Genomic DNA, 21,343 nt, shown 5'->3' with positions numbered 1-21,343 from the left:
TTTCTAAAATCTATTTAAAAGCTCTTGTATCTTTTGGTTGGTACTATAAAGAGCCAGTTTCACCCCTAGTGCATCTTAAAATTGCACTCCAGTGCTGAATTTGGCCTAATATAAAAATCTGGTATCAAGCACTACAGACGGCTGGAAAATGTAAGAACGTTTCACAAAAAAATTATGTTGACGTTTTCTGCCAGTTCTATAAACACACTGTAACCAATGTGTAATAATACAATTTGTAATCTCCTCCACAATGTAATTTGGCCAAAGTAAAGTATAGCCTTACTATACCGCCCCTTTCATTTGCACAGTGCCAGCTAAGGAGAAAAGCATGAAACAGACCACAGCTACAACACGGCAAACATCTATTTACATGAACATTTAAAAAAGAAAAGGGAAAATAGGGTCAGAAAAAGAAGAAATGGGGCACTAAAAAGAGTCAAATCCATCTTTTATATAACAAAACATTTGGAATCATGATGCAATCATTCCATCTTGGTATTCTTATGACTACACAGATGACTCAAAGTATTGCACTCATGGTTAAGGGCAGTTAAAGAATGTTTTCAGAAAATTAAAGCCCAAGAACTCTCAATGTTGGTATATATTATATATGTTCCTTTTATTCTAATTAACAGAATACTTGACTAGATATTTAGTGTAAGATAAACATAAATCATGAGAAAAGTCTTCAGTCCTGAAAGATACAGCTAAAACAGTGGAAAATATACATTTTATTGAAAGATTATAACAGTCAGGAAATTAGCGTCCTTGGTCATATTCTGACACAGTTCTGCCCAGATGTTTTTCTTGTTACTTCCAAAATTGATTATCCTACCCTTCCCCCACCCCTCCTTCTCATAATTAGCTGTGTGCGTTAGAAACTGAAGAAAATAATATACCACTTAATAATTGCATTTTATACTACATGTTCATCATACTGAATGACTATCAGGTTAATAACCCTAAATATGAAACAATAAAACACCTATAAACGGGAATGTCACTGACCCAACCATCTGCCCACCAGGTTTTGACCTGCCAAGGCACCTGTGAGTTATCCCTGAACCAGTTGCAAATAAGATAGGTTAACTGTGTGGTCAATCTTTTGAAATGGGGTTTTTCTAATGACCCGTGATGTAGATGCAATCAACTTCAGACTATGTCACACAGCCTTACAACCACCCTCTGATTTACTTTCACGGCAGACTCTTCACCTGTCTGATGACAATGTTATCAAATAGCTGGGTACATTGTGCATACGCTGATGAATGGGAATGTAAAGGTTTATAATACTCGATATGCTTTAAATGTTCACAGGAACGTGTCTGATAACAAAGAGCTTCTAAATAAGTTTGTTTTGGATGTCTTATCCACAGAATCCTATTCATAAAGCCAAAAATGGCGTTTTTACAAAACATATTTTCATTTGTTTAGGGTTAAATGGTTGTCACGTATGTTGACAGGATTTATCATTATGAGGCGAAGATATCTGTACGGGCTGAGCTAAACTCCCCCCCCCCCCCCACACACACACACTAATCTTGGGCATGTGAAACACTTGCCTTGGTGAATGAGGATACCTGTTCCAGCAACTCTGGCAGAATTGAAGCTTGCATTAAAAAAAGGGGGAAACAGGGTTTCTAGACCAATACATAATTAAAAAGCTGATTTTATGGATGCATGCCAAAGCAATGTCAGCTTCCTGAGTCTGCACACAGTTCCAGTACCTCTGCTGATGTAGCTGTTCCCTAAGTCTTTCATGCCTACTAAGTAAATTTAGTTCTCTAGTTGGTGTTGATGAAGCGTTTGAAGCACTGTGTATTGATTCAATGTACGCCACACACTGGAGAATGGGCAATATTTTATCATGTTTATCCCTCATGCAAGGCTTCCCACTGTAACTACACATAGGAATGAAAAGGAGCTAAATTCTGCTTTCCTATGTGCTTTCTATAGGAGTTGAGCAGTAGAATGGCATACCCCTTGTCAGACTTGTTTGTGGCTCCTATGCACAAATCTAACAAAAGAATTTGCTTCATGGCAAATAGCCATTGTTACAGTAGCTCCAGATAACTATGTTTAATAAGCCTGCTTATAAAAGCAAATGGCTAACATCAGCATCTGTATGTTTGTTTTAAGGGTAAAGCAGAGCTATGAATCTTATTTTTCAATTTATCCTATCCAAATGGTTCTGTCAAATATTTAACTGGACCTTGATCTTCCATAAGGTCTGAAAAGGAGCAGTAACGATCATTCTTTGAATCAATTTAACAGAGAGATTTTTACCCTCTGATTTTTGTAGACTTTTCTCACAAACCTTTAAGACAATATTGCTCAAGCTTGGATTTGCAATCTCGAAGTGGGTTATGAAGCCATGGTCTGGGGATCACCTTTTCTATAGTCTAAGGATTTTTGTGTGTTTTAAAATAATTATTCTCATTTTTCTAGCACCTCTGGTTGCCAATATAACTTGAGTGTAAATGCTGCTGTTATAGCGCTGACTGAATATATATCACTGGGTAATCTGAAATTTTCCATATATACATACATTATATTTTTTAAATATGAAAATATCAAATGTATAATGTCCTGAATGTAAGCACTGGCTCTGGTCATATTTGGCAAAATAGATAGATCTTTTTATAAATATATTAATTTCATAAAATAAATAACTGATTATGGATTACACTGCAATGGAGGGGCTGGCTAAAACACCACAAAAGATGTTGAGACACAAGATACAGAATATTCTGAGATAGTTGATCATTGTCTGCAGCTTCAGGCCAGCCCTGCCATCAGAACTTCCAAGCTCTCTGCTGTAGAGCTGGGAGCCTGGAAGTCCTGGAACAGGCTCCCAGGGCTGTGGCTCGAGGGCAGTCTGCAAGGGGCTGCCCCAGGGGAGGAATGTGAGGGCATTGAGATTCCCAGGCCAGTCAGCTCACTATGATGCTAGCTGGCCCAGAAGCCTGAAAGCCCTGGAGTCCCCAGCACGGAACTACAAATTTTGGGAGCAGAGCTGGGGAAAGAACTGATTTTTCCGTTCAGCCAGCAAACCAAAAAAATCAGAGGCAATATTCAGTTTGGTTCCAAAAAATGTTGGGAATTTGTCAGCAAATTGGAAAGTGCTCTAGAGCCTGGTGATTAAAGCACTCACATGTGAGGATGAAGATGTGGATTCAAATGTCCCCTCTGCCTGATTCAGAGGATGGACTTGAATCCACATCTCCTACCTTCCAGGTCAATGCTTTATTCTCCCATTCTCTATGGCCCAGTTAATTTTTAAGTATTTGTGCACAGCAGAACAGTTTCAAAAGGAGAGATTGAGACACATTCACCCTACAAGAGAAAATATCTTGGCGGTTAGGGCCCTCACCTAGAAAAGGGGGAGATAAGCGTTCAAGTCCCTGCTCCAGAGTGGGCACTCAAACCTGGTTCTCCCACATCCTAGGCAAATGCCCTAACCAGCAAGCTAAAGTTTATGAAGAGAACAGAAAGACATGCTTGCAGTTCACTGATCCTGAAAAAAATTTCCCCAGCCAAAACTACTGGGTCAAACGTGCAATAGTTTTGAGTTGACAAACTACATTTTTCAGTGAATAAACTACTTCATCCAAAAAAATGTCACCCAGCTACACATGGGAGCTCCAGCAGCTGCTATTAGCAGCCGTGAAACTGATCAGAATGTCAATTTCACTCAGCAGCTGTTCCGGTTAGGGAGCAGATTTCATTTTATAAACACTGTGCCACTGTTTCCAAAATGTGTGGGTTTTAGGCAGAGAGAGGAAGGACTGCTGGTTCACAGAATTTTTTTTTTAAATTACATTCATTCTGATTTGGAACTAAATCATATTTCAAAAATGCAAAATTTCCTGCAAATTGGAAATTCCATGTTTTGGCGGTTCTACTTGACAGAGACTTCTTTTTACTCAGGGCCTCAATCTTTTATTGAGGGGTGCATATTTTTATTAATTGACACTATCAAAATGCTTGTATTTACTGTTCATGTGTCCCATATAAACTGAAAAATAATATTAAGATTAGAGGACTTCTTAGTGAAAGTTACACCTTTATGAAATACAACTTTACCTAGCCACAATTTTCAATTCATAAGGTTTTTCAGCTCAAGGTTCATCATTTCAAAAGCAGCAAAGAATCCTGTGGCACCTTATAGACTAACAGACGTTTTGGAGCATGAGCTTTCATGGGTGAATACCCACTTCGTCGGATGCATGTCCGTGCATCCGACAAAGTGGGTATTCACCCACGAAAGCTCATGCTCCAAAACGTCTGTTAGTCTATAAGGTGCCACAGGATTCTTTGCTGCTGTTACAGATCCAGATTAACATGGCTACCCCTCTGATACTTGACACCATTTCAAAGTGGCCCAGCCAGAATGAATGCTAATCACACAATGTTACTGTATTTGTATGGCAATATTTGTAGTTTCACCCACTCTGCACCAATTTCTGAGTGTGGCAGATTTACACACAATGGCTTAAAAGTGTCATACTCATTACATACTGCGCATGTACTTGCAAGCATAATTTCTACTTTTTACAAGTGGAAAAGCATGCCACAATTTGAAGGTCTAACTCAGTAATCAACACTGGAGTAAGCACAGTAAACTTTCAATACCAATAAATTAAGCCTAATTTAGATGAATTGTTTCCATGTACTTATGGGGCAAGCTGTCTAATGCTACTTTGAAGCCACAATTCTATCATGAAGAGACTTCCTATTATAAAAATAACTTAGTACCACATCAACATTACAAACAAAAGCACTGAGTGTACAGAAAAAATCAAAATGTAATTACAAAGGAAAAGTACAGAGTAATAACAGATAACGATAATGATTTGCATACAACATGTAGCCAATGTATCACTGGTCACTCTAGCAAGACATCACAATTCAATGACTAAATAATGAATATTTTATATTCATAGTATTTTATGTGCATAGCAGAAGCGCAAAATGATTTACTGGATACCTCTTGAAAGCCCTCCAAGATATGGTTCTGTATGCGTACAAAAAAATTAAAGAGAAATATATTCAAACATTTGGAATAGATGGTAATTTAATTTTCCAAACTGTCAATCGGTCAGAAATATCTGTCTTCATGACATTGCTCTTTATTAGTTTCTTCTGATGCGGAACAAAAGGACAGAGATTATATAGTAATCTTAGAAGTCACTGTACTTTCTGCATTAAGCTTATCTAGATAACATACAGTATTATAAATCAATACATATAACTATTTCTTTAGTAGACATTTGTTCTCATTCAGTCATCATCAATTTTTTAATCCTACTTCCATCCCTTTATACACTGTACTTGTTGCATGTAACTCAGGAACTTGCCTCCAGTCAAAATGGGTCCTGTGTTCATAAGAGTAACAAACAGCAAGTTTCCCACACACAGCAAACACTGCACTCAATGATGTGTCTTCATTTTTCTCTTATATGTTCTTGTGTGGTTACAAAGTGTACCTAACCCATTTTTATTTGCGCTGATAATGCTATAGGAATTTTTTAAAATTTCACCGTATTCTGCTCAGAAGTGGGAGTAAGTACTTTTCTGAGGGTAATAATCCAATTGATGTTTTATTTCTAAATATTTTACTCCCTCACTGTTTAAGAGAGGTAAAATAAAAGCATGTATTAGACAGACCAAGTAAACCACTAACCATCTGAGTTTTTCTTTTGTTGCGAACACCCAAATGAAACTACTTGACAGTATTATTAAGTTTAACTCACAAAATAGTATGCACCACCATTTCAGGATGTTAGCTTTTAAAAGCTCTTCACTTAGGCCCAGATCCTGCAAAAACTTGACTTATTCATGTGCTTAACTTTAAACATTATAAATAATCTCATTTACTCATTCACTGAGACTGTTCATGTGGATAAAGTTAAGCACATTCATAGAGGCGTCCATCTTTAGCAGGAACAGTTCCTTAACTTATATAAAACACCAATTTATTATAATGGAAAAGGTTAAAATATTTCCAAAATTGCTATTTATAGCAAGCAGTATCTACGATTTTGGAGATCAAAGTTAAATCTAAACAAAAGAAACAGAAAAACAGCTTCAATGGGGAGATGTCACATTAAAGTAGACAGCATGAGAGTGATCAAAAGCAAACTTTGGTATACCATCTTTCATGTTATGCATCCAAGTAAACCAGTATTTTTAACAGCTCATTAATGAAAATAAGACAATTAAAATAATATCTTAGATGTTACAAATAAAATGGTATTCATATCTGGAGTGGATTTCTGAAGGAAGTATCAAGTTCAAGGAAACAGCACAAAAAGGTCTGAAGCCAATCAACTATTGAGTCTTTCACATTTAGAATCTTATTAGGAACCAGACACTAAGGCCTTGTCTTCACTAGGGGAAAAAAGTTGTGTCTTAACTCAAGTTAACTAATACAACATAAAATCCTAATGACGACAAGGCAGTTTGCCATTTTCACATGAGTTAGGTTGAAGTTAACCGTATGCTTCCACAGGCTTTACCTTGCATACTATCTTGTGTGACAACTACAAACTGCCTTGTCTTCATTAGGGTTTTACTTTGTGTTAGCTAACTCACGTTATTTAAGACACAAGTTTCTGTCCTAGTGAAGACACAGCTAAGGCCCAATTTATTTTCATCAGTGCTGAGAACCTTTAATTCCCACTGAAATCAACAAGACCTGTGAGCATTCAGCTCCTCTGAAAATCAAGCACTGAAGTAATATAATACCTTTTTCCGGGGGGAAAAAGTGCTTCAGTTAAAAACTTCTGCAGAACTACTTGCTCCATAAGGGCTGCAGACCTACCACCAAATCTTGTCGTTTCACAGTTGCACCTCTCATTTTGCAGGTTAGGCTGCAGGAGAGTTCTGCATAGGTATGATGGTAACAATAGTTTTAGTTAAGGTTGCCTAAGTATTCACATTACATTACTATTTTCATTCCATCATAATATACCATTTTTGAATCTTTCAACCATTAGTCTTCAATTTTTTGGGTGGTAAATATTGTAAATTTCCTGGGATTTACATATGATTTTTTCAACCTTTTAAAGTGGTTATTCTGTGCATCTCAAATATAAGCTTAATAAAGAGAAAATGTATACACAATTCTTGTGATTTTATTAATATTCTTAAGATATAGGACAGTTTTTCTCAGTGATTCTTACGGAGCCAGATGCCAAAGCTACCTGACAAAGGCATTTTATGTACTGATCAGTAAGGCATGTATCCACGTGACTAATGCCGGATGCCCAAAGTTACAAAGCAAAAGCCTGAGTAGTAAAGCACGCTAGACTGAACTAATGACAACCCCAGCCAATACCAAATGTGAGAGAATACTTCCACCACCTTTCAGCGTACAAGTTTTACTTATCTATAATTGAATTTCCATGTATATAGTCACACTACATTACCCTACAAATAACATTTCTGCAGGAAATCCTAGCGATCTTAATTTAATAACTATTTGCCCAAGAGTCTAAGTGACAGTCAAAATCAATTAACTGATTTCAAGAACTTTTTATAAAAGTTAAGAAAAGTAAATAACCAATGACCATTACAAAAACTTTGTCAGTTACATCAAAAAACAATGTAAAAAAAGTCAAGGTGAGAAAAAAAAAAGATATATCAACAATGCTTTTTAAAAACAGAGACAGTGTGAGCGTCATGACTTGAGGGATTTTCATACAAAAATCTGTAGGAATTTGGAGCCATGGAGAAATAACTACTGCTGTCTATGGAACTGGCTAAAAGAAGTCTAAGGATATCTGAAGATGTTTATTGTTTTACCTTGTATTTTTATATATATATATATATATATATATATATATATATATATATATATATATATGCATGCTAATTATCCACAGTAAAGTTTCTGAAAGATTGTCATCATTTTATAGCAATAAAATAATGTATGTTTGTACAACAAATACAGACAATGGAATTTTTTATACTGAATTGTATAATCGATTGCTCTCCACTTCCTATTGTAAATAACGTGTTTCTTTTATACATCAAACTAAAAATCAGAGCTTCTGGGACTTGTTTTTTGTGTGCCAAGAATGACCAATTTGGGTTTCCACATACAAAAAGTTAATAAGTTTTTTCATAAACTTAACTTAATTCGTAATTATATAAATTGATCAATTGCTCTTACAACCTAAGGTGTGGAACAGACTATGTGTCATAACATTCCCAGAAGAACAATACCTTGCACTCGACTGACACACAAGCAAAAGAGTGATCCAGTTTGCACAAGTAATTTCTATTACAGTGTTCACTCACACGTTATTGTAAAACAGTAAATTGTTTCTATTTTGTGCATCCCAGAAGTGTAAGATTTATAGGGTGCCATATATTTCTTAGGGTTATTGGTGCTTATTTCCTTTTGAAATTTCAGAGTGCTGATTTGAAGTAAATGGATAAAGTATTTCTTTATAAAACACAAATGCTGGAGCAAGATGGATACAAATATTAAAGCCAAATTCTTCATAATTAATTTATTGCCTTAGGGACTTAAAGCTTTCCAGGAAGCATCTGAAAATCTCCAGGGTCACATTCTGCAACTAGAACTTTACTTTTACTAAAGGATGTGAAGGAAAAGTGTCCATCTGTGGACAACTTTTCAGTTAAAGATATACAGATATTAAAAAGCATAATTATTCCACTTAAAAATTCAATTTACAAGAGTTCTTCCTGATCTGTCCCCTCAGTCCTATCTTACCTCCCCTCCAACTGCCCTTCAGCCTGTCTTCTCCCCATCAAAAATCTTAGGTCAGCCTCTTCGGCTGCTACTAACACAGTGAACGTTCAGTTCACCTGTCTCCCCACAGAAGTTGGGAATTTTCCAGGGGCTCTCTACCTCACCTTCAGTTTTGCTACAGCATTCTCATGACTGACACTCCACTATGCATTCCTGCTAATATGAACAGCTCTCATTGCTCATCAGAGCATGGGCTTAGATTTGCTGTTTGTAGATCTGTCCTTCACTTGTCTGAGTTAAAAGGCAGTCAAGCAGACTTTGTGTGGGCCTTTTCACACCAGACCTTAAAACTTGAACACTTTCAAACTGTAAGTCCTTCTAGAAAACTCCTTCCAAGCAACCAAGAGTACACAGGACAGTTCACAAGTCATGCCTCTTGATTTCTATAGTTGCAGGAGCCATACAGACAGGAAGAGATGGTATGTAGAGAGATGCCATTATCCTGTGCATTCAGATGTGACAAGACTATTAGCCTAATGGAACTAGCCTTCTTTGTCCAAGACAAGTTTGAAAACCATATTTGTTTTAGGCAGTAGGGGGCTATGAAGATAAGTGAATCTTTGTTTCTCCTGAGCCTGGTCAGGGCCATCGCTATCAGAAGTATTAATAGGAATTCATATGCAACCTTCCCTCACAAACAGATAGAGAATGTGTCTCCGTAACAATGTTACCTCTTTCCACAGCTTTGTGGAACACCACTACCTTTTGTTCAGGGGCATTGTGTACAGATATCTAGTATCTTGAGAAAGATACGGGCCACAGCCTTCTAGCTCAGAGACAATTCATCTGACTCCACTACCAAACAGTTCAGCCAATCTGTAACTAATAGTTAGAGGACAAGGAGCATTCACTCCCAACACCAGTAGGGCTTCTTAGCACAGAAAGAATGTTCTGATACCCTCTGTTTTTTTGTAAATAAGGTGGCTTGTTTATCCATCATGATTACCCTCTGGAATACTAGGCTTCTGAATGTCCTTAGTATATTTAGGACTGCACTTCCTCCCAGAACATTTATATGTAGCTATGGTTCCTAGACAAAGTACTCTAAGTGTGTAGTCTCCCAAGTAGGTTTTCAGACCCAAAACAGGAGTGACCCTGGTCACTATAGTTTGGAAGTCCATTCATAATTGCAATTTCTCCTGGACTGCCACCATGCCAGAGAAGTAAGGAGGTCAATTGCCAATCATGTATACAGTGATAATCTGTAGCTTATGACTAAGGCTGCATGTCTCTCACAGCCTTTCTGTCATCTCTATGACTTCTGCAGTGGCCAGCAGCATCAGTTTGGGTGTGTGGTAGGTGGCTCAGGGCTGGGGCAGGGAGTTGTGCAGGGTGGCACTTACCTGGGGTGGGGAGCTCCCCAGTTCCCACCTGCATGTCCCTGCAGCAACTACGCAGAGGGGCCAGGGGATTCGCACGCTGCCCACGCCCGCATGCGCTGCCCCACAGCTCCCATTGGCTGCAGTTCCCAGCCAATGGGAGCTGCAGAGCCGGTGTCTGCGGCAGGAGCATTGCGTGGAGTCCTCCTGGCCGCCCCTCCATCTAGGAGTGCAGGGACATTCCGGTCTGAGCCGGGTAGGGATTGCCAGCCCTGCCAATCCTCCACACTCCCAGCACCAGCAGGGGTCCTCGGTCATGCGCCGCCACCTGCGCCATGCCCCAGCACCAGCAAGGGTCCTGGGTCGCTGCCCACCTCCCCTCCCCAGCCCGGGTCCCAAGCTGCACGCCGCCACCCATGTCCCCCCAGCACCAGTGAAGGTCCTGGGCCACCACCACCCCCAGCACCTGCAACTTCCAGGCCCAAGTTTTAGTTAGGGGTATATAGCAAAAGTCATGGACAGGTTTTTGTTTTACTGCCCGTGACCCATGACTTTTACTAAAAATACCCGTGACTAAAACATAGCCTTACTTATGACCACTGAGGGCTCAGAGTCCACTGAGGTCAATGACTGCAGAGCTGTCCTCCTCATAAGTATTAGAAACACCTGTATGGCACTTAGAACTATGCTATGCACATAGTGCCTCCTTTCTTGCCTCAAGAAATTATTTAATAAATGTATGCTGGGTGGTTCTGTGGAACCAAGGCTCAATATTGAGAGAAGCTCTGGTAAGAACAGAATCAATAAGGCATGAAGCCTCAAGTGAGATTATAATAGGTGAGTCAAGAGGTTTAAAGATCAGTAGGAAGCAACACAAGTGACCAACATCACATGAGGAAGGGAGCCACTAGGCAGATGAATACAATGCTCAAAAACTGAGATTTCAAGTCTGCTTTCATTGTCCAAAAGCAATGACGGCAAACTCAGAGCAGCTCCTTCTTAATTACAGCATATAAGATCATTATTTTCCACTTATAAATATAGTTGGAGAGTTTCTAAATTCAGATTCTATGTCATCTGTACTCATCTATCTCATTCTATCCACAGCATCTTTTCTAGTACATTTTCAAAGAAAGATATTTCAACAAAAATAATCTTTTTACAATTAGAATAGTCAGTGAACACTCTCTATTCAGTGTTAATACGTAGAGATATCAACTGGCATTCTAAGCCTTCCAATACAGATGGCACGCAGATTGTAATTAAGGTCTCTCTCACCCTTGAGCACACTTTTGTCTTTCTGTTCTTTTGTATTCTAGTGCTACATACATCTCTTCAAGCATGAAGCCTCTTTTTTCAACAGACTGGCACAAAGAAATCCCTAAACAAATGCCTTCCTAAAATTACATAAAACCTGAACCCATTAAGCAACTATTTTTTGTAGAAGAACAACTAGTATAGTATATTCTGTTTTTAATGCTCTATTCAACATTTACTCTAACTACTACAGCACTTCATTCTAAAATAAAACAGAACTTACCCTTGTAAAGACTAGAACCCTAGAGCTATGGAGGAAATTAATTGTTTCAAATGTTACTAATTTCCTTATGCTCACTTAAATTTGCCAAAAAGTCATTTTGCCTGGAGCACAAGAAAAAACAAAAATGAGTACAATTAGCAGGATGACTTCAACATGTTAACTATGTTGCAGAAGAGAACAAGACACAACCAACCAGTTACATTAAGTCCATTTCAAGTGATAGAAGTATTCATGGTAAAGTCTACATTTGAGCACTCTCCTTTGAGAGCATCCCACCGAACGTCTTCACTCCTGCACATTTCACTTGCCATTATGTAATGTCTTCTTTTTTATTATTATTATGGTATGTTCAAAGATATGCAATAAAGATGTAGTTCTTTTGGGGGTTTGGATGTTATCAAACTACATGGGCAAAACTCACTTTGTTTAAGTGACTGGAAAACCTAACATGAAAGTATTGCTTTTGATTATGAACATTTTAGGGTGACACGTCTGTAAAGCAAAACCAGCACCCATAGTCTATGTAGCACCGTAGTCTCTCTCATCTTCCCTTCTATATTTTCAGTCTTCCCCCAGAGCCTTTAATCCTCTTCCCACACTTTCTGTGACAACAGTACATTTGTTTACCATGCTGAGGGGTAATCTACATTCTACACAAGATTATTTTATAATGAGGCTGGTAGCAGCCTGATTACCAATTGTTTTTAGGCTTTTAATTTTTTTCTGATATACTTAAAATATAACTCTATTTTGTCCACTGTCTTCCACAAAAGTTTATTCCAAAATGCTTTACAGAGAAAATATAGTTACAAAGTTAAAACAAAAAATTCTAGTAAAGGGATAAGGGGATTTAAAAGGCATTTTCAACAGGAATTTTTTTTAAGAAAAAGAAAATCTAAGTTTAGAGCCAAAGAAAAGCTGTCCCAAATGCCAGGAGCTATGAATAAGAAACATCTTGTACCAACAGTTGCAGGACTATATGTCTGTTATCAATTGTGTTGCTCTAAACATTTTGGAAGGGAGGGACCCTGTCGCTGGTAAATTATATCACCGGGTTGTATAATAAACAATGATAGCTCAAGTGAGAAAGGAGGAAGCGACTTAGTGGACATGCTGGAATCTGAAGAGCTCATGGGAAGCCAAAGGGAAAGGCTATGGTCATGGCAAGAGGGGAGGAAGGCACTGAGGAGGACTTTAGCCATGAAGCTAAGGCAATGGAATACATGGGCAACATTGTAGAGGCAGCAAAAGCAGATTTTCAAAGGAGATGAGGGAAGAGAATATAACTTCAGAATCAAAGTTAGACAGAAAAGCTAAATGGAAAGATTTATGTTGGCTTATGCTTCTGTCTCAGAGGTATTTATAAGACTTTTATCTACATTTCAGATAAACCTACCAGAGAAATTATAGGACAACTTCATTAAGTTTTGCTTTGTTAGTAGTCATTCTGCATATATATATTACAGCATATAGCTGTCTTCTGTATATTTCAATTTTAGACTGACTACAGCTGAGAAAGATATTGAAAGGAACCTGGAAACAACTATAAAAATGTATAAAGACAATAAGGAGCCCGTAGCACCTTAAAGACTAACGGATTTATTTGGGCATAAGCTTTCATGGGTAAAAAACCTCACTTCTTCAGATTCTTCTCCATGCATTTGAAGAAGTGAGGTGTTTTTTTTACCCACAAAAGCTTATGCCCAAATAAACTGTTAGTCTTTAAGGTGCCACTAACATGGCTACCTCCTGATATAAAAATGTATAGCACTCATTCTGCTGATCTGTATTTGTAGTATTAGTATAAATACTTGTATATATCTTAACATGATTATATTGCTTAATTATTTAAAAATTTCAAATAACCTGGTTCAGTTGATTTTTTCTCTCTCTCCAGGATTGCATTAGCTCTTCTGTCCATACCATTACATGGGGAGCTCCCGTTCAGCTGATTATCCACTATGACCCCCAAATCTTTTTTGAGACTCCATGCTTCTCAGGATAGAATCCCCCATGCTGTAAATATGGCGTACATTCTTTGTTCCCAGATATATACATTTACATTTATGCGTATCAAAATGCATAGTGTTTGCTTACGCCCTGTTTACCAAGTGACCCCGATCACTCTGAATCAGTGACTTGTCCTCTTCATTATTTACCAGTCCCCCAATTTTTGTATCATCTGCAAACTTTATCAGTGATAATTTTATGTTTTCTTTAGGTCAATGATAAAAAATGCAATCTCTGTGGGACCCCAGTGGAAACAGAGTTGCTTCACGATGATTCCCTGTTTGCAATTATATTTTGAGACTTCTCAGTTAGCCATTTTTTAAGCCATTTAATGTATGCCATGTTAATTTTATATTGTTCTAGATTTTTAATCAAAATGTTGTGCAGTACCAAGTCAAATACCTTAGAGAAGTCTAAGTATATTATATCAACACTATTCCCTTTATCAACCAAATGTATAATCTCATCAGAAAAGACATCAACTTAGCTTGACAGGAGCTAATTAATATTGATTTGCACTAATCATGGTGCCCTCCTTTCATCCTTTATTGATCAAGTCCTGTATCAGCTGCTCCATTATTTTGACAGCGAGTGATGTCAGGCTGATAGGCCTAAAATGACCCTTTTTAAAAATTAGAACAAAATAGGCTTTTTCTCAGTCTTCTGAAACTTCCTCATTGTTCCAAGACTTATTGAAGGTCAACAGTAATGGTCCAGTGAACTCCTAGGCCAGCCCTTTAAAAAACTCTTGGATGCAAATTATCTGGACCTGTTGATTTAAAAATGTCTAGCTTTAACAGCTTCTGTTTAACAGCCTCCAGAGTTAAAAGTGGAATGGCAATAGCGTTATCATCACTATATGGTATCATCTGTTTTTTCCCCCAAATACAGAACAGAAATATTCTAGTCTAGATTATGTTTAGATCTCATTTATGCTGCCACTTAGTGCTAGGAAAGGAAGGAAAATATTTTAGGATACAGTTAATAATAGTCTTAGTGGCACTATTGCTCAGTTGCACCTTCACCTCAAGATATAGGCCCTAGTCTGTATCCAACGTAATCTCAAGATTACTGACAGCTTGTCAATTCTGCTAATGTAGAGACTCGACTTCCAGTACCAATTTCAACAATTACCACCAAACTTTTAAATGTTGTGCACTATGACAAACAGAGGTTTGACTTTGAAACAATAATTCTGAATAAGAGTTAAAAAGTTAGAGGGAAAATCCAGAATATACCTCTGGTAAACTGCTGAACTGGAATTTGCTGGTTCGTTAACAGGCACTGACCAGGAAGAAGGAAGCAACATTATGCCAGTGGCAGGACATCTACCGCAGAAATAAATTCCAAAAAGTTTATTTCAAAGATAACCAGTGGGTACAGCACCTTTAACTTATTCAGATAGCGTCTTGTGTGGACAACCAACAGATCTTCTTCAGTAGCTTCTCGTGCTTGTACAATCAAGTCATCTGCAATTAGTTTTTCTTCTGAAACAGCAGGGGAAAAAAAAGGAGGAAGAAAAAAACTGTTATTCAGCATTGCTGAACTTTCCAATTTTTCTCCCTACAATTTTAGAATCTGGCTTGTAGGTGTTGGAGCTCCTACAGTACTTTCCATTAAATGGACTTTTGATTCAAAGTGCTAATAAATGCTTCAAACACACACTCTACACAAGTTATTAATCACATAAATAATATAACAAAATTGTTTATGGATAAAACTAAAATAATAATAAGAATTTAATAATGCTCATAGGCCACTTCATAATTTCAAAGTGCTAATTTCTTTGTTTAAACTGGAAAGGAAGGTAGGCAGTGAAGGTTTAGAATAGAAGACAGATGAGGCTAAACACCAGAATAAATATCCAAAGGGCACTCATAGCTTAAACATGGATACAATTTGAAAACTCTGGTCCTGGTATCAGCAATTATTCACCTTGATTCTTTAATACACCTCTACCTAGATATAATGCCACCCAATATAACAAGAATTCGGATACAACATGCTAAAGCAGCACTCGGGGGGGGGGGGAGGTGTAGAGGGAGCAGGGCTGCACGCTCCAGCAGATCAAATCAAGTTCGATATAATATGGTTTCACCTATAACGCGGTAAGATTTTTTGGCTCCCGAGGACAGCGTTATATAGAGGTAGAGGTGTATATTTTACTGCAAATTCCACAGTCAAGCACTGACATTTAATTCACTGAATCATCAGAGCAGGAAATACCAAAATTCAAAGAATAATAATTACTTAGGGAGTTCTGATAAGACATGAACATCTAGGCTTAATTGTTACATTTAACATTGTCAAACCCCTACTGATATTTAATTTGCAGAAGCCAGGAAGCAATTACTTGCTCTCCATATTTGGTGGCCCATAGGCTTCCATAAAATTAAGTTTTACCAGTACAAACTACTGCTTTCCTAAATATCACCCCAAGATGTCTGTACATGGGTGTGTGTGTGTGAGTGAGATATTTTTAATGCAAGCAGGGACATGTGGATACATTTGCTGGATGGTACACCAAACTTCATTTCAGTGCATCAGGGATGGCTAAGCAATGCCCATGGTGGAGAACAGTTATGCATGCTTTATCTATGGTGATCAGCTGTTAAAAGTATAACACCAGTGATCATTACATGATTGTTTATGCAGAGTTGTTGTAGCCACGTTGGTCCCAGGATATTAAGGAGACATGGTAGGCAAAGTAATTTTTTTTATTGGACCAACTTTCGTTGGTGAGAGAGACAAGCTTTCCAGCTTACACAGAGCTTTTTCCAGACTTGAAGAAGAGTTCTGTGTAAGCTCGAAAGCTTGTCTCTCTCACCAACAGAAGTTGGCCCAATAAAAGATATTACCTCACCTACCTTGTCTCTATAATTGTTTATATTATATAGTACGAGAGTATGTGTCTGATGAGCAACTACACTTTGTGAAAAGCTTTCTTAATGCAGCTGCATAAAGAATGTAACCTGATGGATTTTGTTTCCACTGGCATGGTATAAAAGAATATCTGCAATAAAATCTGCACTGGTAGAACTTCTGTGTTCCTACTGACCAAGGCTTGAAAAACCCACCTTGCCAATTCACCCAGCTCACATAGAAATTTTTTCTAGATGAGCAGGGCCAAGGAGATAACTTCTTCCCTGAAGGGAGAAGTAAGTATCAGAACAGAGTAGCCAAAATGCCTCTAGTAGTTTTCCAGTCAGGGGATGCAGGGAACAGAGTGCCCCTTCTCCTCTACAAAATGGGAATGGGTGGGGGGGGGGAAGAGTCTAGTGTCATCAGTTTTTCCGTGAGGAACTGGAGAGTGAAAAGCAGAAGTGTCCACATGAAGAAGAGGAATTGGGAGAAACACCAGTGTGTCCAGAAGGGCAGCAACCTCAGAGGAGCTCAACAAAGGCAGAAGGCCCCAGTGTTCATTAATTGGGGGATGGAAGGGATGGAAGTCAAGATTCATTGATTGAAGAAGGGGACTGGGAAAGGTCCCAGAATTCATTAACTGGGGAGAATATCAGAATGCATTTAATGCATTCCTGAGGGGAAGAATTTAATTCATGTGCAGAGGCAGAGTTGCTTTATTGATGGAAGAATGAATATATGGCAATGTCAATGCAATAGGCATGGCTGTGGGTGGGCCACTGGCTTGGGCATGGGGTGTCTGACAGGTGTTTTTGACCCGGCCAAGTAATCTCAGTCCTCAGGTGAAAAGGTGTTCAAGTTTTACAAGCTCTGACCTTAATTCTTATATTTGAAATTCCCAACAGTATTTCTGCACAGAACTTTTAATTTGTGTAAACAGCAATATTAGTGCCTCTCAGCACACTAATCTTTATGCCTCTATCAGATGATCTCAAAGCACTTTACAAACATTAATTATCACAACATTATGAAATAGTAAGGGATGGATATATGCAAGCCACAGTTAGTCTCCTTCTTCCTGAAACGTGATTTGCTACTTAATTTGAAATATATTAGGTTTCATCAGCAATCTCAAGAGTAAGTCAGATTCGCACCATATATAATTTAATGCAGCAAGCTAGTCATTAAAACTTTTTAGTGGTAAGAGTCAGGGTGGAATGTTCTCTCTTCTGCGATACGGTTACAAAGAGAGACTGAAGCAACCAAAATGCTCCAGTTACATTCAGTCATACTCGGTGCTTCCCCTTGGAAGTCAAGTATTTCACATGTTTACAAGGATCACAATGCAAAAGAAAGATTTTTTTCATTCATTTCAGTAGAACTGGAGCCATTGTGCAGTTTTAGTTTCAGGATTAGCTTTAAAATAAATAGTGACTGGAACCGCTAAACCGCATCTGCTTCCAGTCTATAAAGACAATCTTTTATTAATTTATCTTCCCTCTCATCACCTTGTAATCTAGTACTGATAGAAAACATTTAGTATTCAGTTTGTAACCACAATGAACACTAAGTACATTAAATGTCAAAATGTTCATTACATCATTGTGGTTTGAAAAACCGAACAGAGTCAGTTGATAAAGTGGAATTTTGTGGATGGGGTCATCTGTGTCTGACAAGCATTTGATAGTATATGTCAAAAGGCAGTCTCTCAGTATACCTATGTCAACTGGCATTAATTTGGCCTTCTTTATGATAGTCTCAGAGAGACTAAACATTAAATGAGTATTGAGACTGAACTCTAACAGATGTGGATGCAGCAGCTCTGGTATACTTGCACTTTTTCATCCTGTATTGCACCTGTTCTGAGGATAAATAATTTACTGAGTACCAACAGGATGCTTTGCACTCTAAAAACACAGGGCCTTTGCCTTCTATACCTGAATCAGCACAAGCACAAGAGTCCCTAGTTAGAGTCCAACAGTTCAATTCATAGTACTAACTTCACAGGTGATGCAATGTGAAAACAGGCAAACACGTTTAAGAGTCTCAAACAATTTTATGTTAATTTCTCTTTAAAATATGTAGCACAAGCAGAATAGTTTATATGGTTTGTTATAAATGTTTTATTGGCATGAATTTGGGATCTTCTCCACCATATACAGTTTGTGAAGTACTCTGGAACAGTCTGAAAAATTCACTTGATCCTCTGTTATTGAAAAGTAGGGAACTTTCTGCAGTGATTGGAATTTTGCATGCTAAGCTACCATTAAAGATGTTTCTAGCTTTTATGATTTGAAAATAACCTACTAATGCATTGCTTCCTTCATGAGTCTTTATATAGGCAGCTCCTATACTTTTGCTGTTGCTCATAGTTTTGCCCAGCAGTGGGTCAGAATGAAATTAACCAACTAGTTATTTTTCCTGCTGTTTTTCAAACCCAATGGCAGAGTGAAATTGACAATCATTATGTGAGTGTCACTCTACATACACACAGCACCACAGAAATGCAGCCACAACTGGGGTGGAAAGTTCTTGGCAAAATATTGGTGGGGAAGAAAGTGCCAAGGACAGTGGAGCAAACCATGCTTTAAAGAAAACTGCTGCAGTTTGTTTAATGTCCAAGAAGCTCAGATAGAATCTCAGTTTTTAAATTCTCACTTGCAAGAGCGTCAACAGTGTAAAGTGCATGGACCTCAATTTACATAAGAAATGTTAAGGGCAAGTTAAACTTGCTGAGATTTAAGTTGTGGTTTCACAGACACTCAAGTATTACAAAGGTGATACATTTAAAAAGAAAAAAAGCATGGTTTGCCCAGAAAGCAAGACAGACAGTAATGTAGAGCACTTATTCTCTATATTAGCAATAACTATAGTTAATGTTTATAGAGCTTGCATGCAATTACTTCTGTTCCATTTTCTTTGCACAAGTGTCAGTTTAACACCACTTAAACAAAAGTTGAATAATAAGTGTAACCTTGTCATTATGTTACCTTTCAAGAAATTGATTACTTTCCCCCATTTCCCTGCATCAAACGGATGTAGCTTCTCCAATCCCATAAATGTGATGTTGTAGTCTGGAGAATATACAATAGGCCAGCATGTTGGTGGAACTTCATGATACAGCTCAGTTCTGTGAGGCCTTAAGGAAAAAAAAAATAGAACCATCACTGTTCCTAATGATTGGTAAAGAAAAATCTAATGACCTCGCCCCACGTTAAGCAGTGGGGCCATTGTCTGGCTTGTTGAGAACATAAGAATGGCCACACTGGGTCAGACCAATGGTCCTTTTAGTCCAGTATCCTGTATTCTGACAGTGGCCAACCCCAGATGCTTCACAGGGGATGAACAGAACAGGGCAATGATCCAATGATCCATCCCATCATCCAGTCCCAACATCTGGCAGTCAGAGACATAGGGACACCCAGAGCATGGGATTGCACCCATGACCATCTTGGCTAATAGTAACTGATGGACCTATCCTCCAGGAACTTATCTAATTCTTTCTTAATCCAGTTATGTTTCTGCCTTCACATCATCACTGGCTAACAAGCTCTACAGGTTGACTGCATTGTGTGAAGAAGTATTTCCTTTTATTTTAAACCTGCTGCCTATTAATCATGGGTGGACCCCTGGTTCTTGAGTTATGTGAAAGAGTGAATAATTCCTTATTCGCTTTCTCCATCTCATTCATGATTTTATAGGCTTCTAACATATCCCCCCACTGTCTCTTTTATAAAATGAATAGTCCCAGTTTTTCTAATCTCTCCACATATGAAAGCTGTTCCATACCCTTAATCATTTTTGTTGCCCTTCTCTGTACCTTTTCCCTTTTCTAATTTTTCTATTTTCAGATAGGACAATCAGAAGTGCACGCAGTATTCAAGGTTTGGGCATACCATGAACTTATATAGCAGCATTATGATATTTACTGTCTTATTAGCCATCCTTTTCCTAATGGTTCCTAACATTCCATTAGTTTTTCTGTCACTGAACATTAAGCAGATGTTTTCAGAGAATTACCCCCATTGACTCAGAGATTCTTTTTCTGAGCATTAATAGCTAATTTGGACCCCATCATTCTGTATGTATAAATGGAATTATGTTTTCCTATGTGCATTACTTTGTATTTATCAACACTGAATTTCATCTGCCATTTTGCTGCCCAGTCACTCAGTTTTGTGAGATCCCTGTGTAACTTTCTGCAGTCAGCTCTGGACTTAACTCTCTTGGGTAATTTTGAATCATCTGCAAACTTTGCCACCTTACAGTTTCTCTCCTTTTCCAGATCATTTATGAATATGTTGAACAGCACTGGTCCCAGTACAGATCCCTGGGGGACACGACTATTTACCTCTCTCCATTCTACAAACTGACCATTTATTCCTACCCGTTGTTTCCTGTCTTTTAACCAGTTACTGATCCATGAGAGGACCTTTCCTCTTATCTCATAACTCCTTAACTTTGCTTAAGAACCTTACATGATGGACCTTGTCAAAGGCTTTCTAAAAGTCCAAGTACACTGTATCTACTGGATCACCCGTGTCTACATGTTTATTGACCCCCTCAAAAAATTCTAATAGATTGGTGTGCCATGATTACCTTTTACTAAAGCCATGTTGACACTTCCACAACAAATTGTGTTCAGCTATGTGTCTCATAATGCTGTTCTCTACTATAGTTTCAACCAATTTGCCTAGAACTGACGTTAGGCTTACTGGCCTGTAACTGCCAGGATCGCCTCTGAAGCCTTTATTAAAAATTGGCATCACATTAGCTAGTGGCAAATTGCCAGTACTGTTATGCTGGGTCTCGCACTCTCTCTTCTTT

The 21,343-nt window shown here is 38.1% G+C and overlaps 1 protein-coding gene across 1 annotated transcript in view; it reads right to left on the bottom strand.

Annotated features, from left to right (window-relative positions):
• Nucleotides 1-19,649, bottom strand: part of LOC115655108 (histone deacetylase 11-like) — a 62,128-nt gene extending 42,479 nt beyond the window's left edge. Inside the window, exons 1-2 of the mRNA XM_030570239.1 lie at nucleotides 19,507-19,649; nucleotides 15,041-15,141 (exon numbers count right to left, since the gene is read on the bottom strand). Coding sequence (XP_030426099.1) covers nucleotides 15,041-15,141; nucleotides 19,507-19,573 — 168 coding nt within the window. The 5' untranslated portion in view covers nucleotides 19,574-19,649. The remainder of the gene's footprint in view (nucleotides 1-15,040; nucleotides 15,142-19,506) is intronic.
• Between the last annotated feature and the right edge of the window lie 1,694 nt (nucleotides 19,650-21,343).

This window comes from Gopherus evgoodei, chromosome 7, assembly GCF_007399415.2.
Source record: "Gopherus evgoodei ecotype Sinaloan lineage chromosome 7, rGopEvg1_v1.p, whole genome shotgun sequence".
Taxonomy (NCBI): Eukaryota; Metazoa; Chordata; order Testudines; family Testudinidae; genus Gopherus; species Gopherus evgoodei.
Note: the sequence above shows the minus strand (reverse complement) of the source record. Positions and strands in the feature narration are given on the sequence as shown.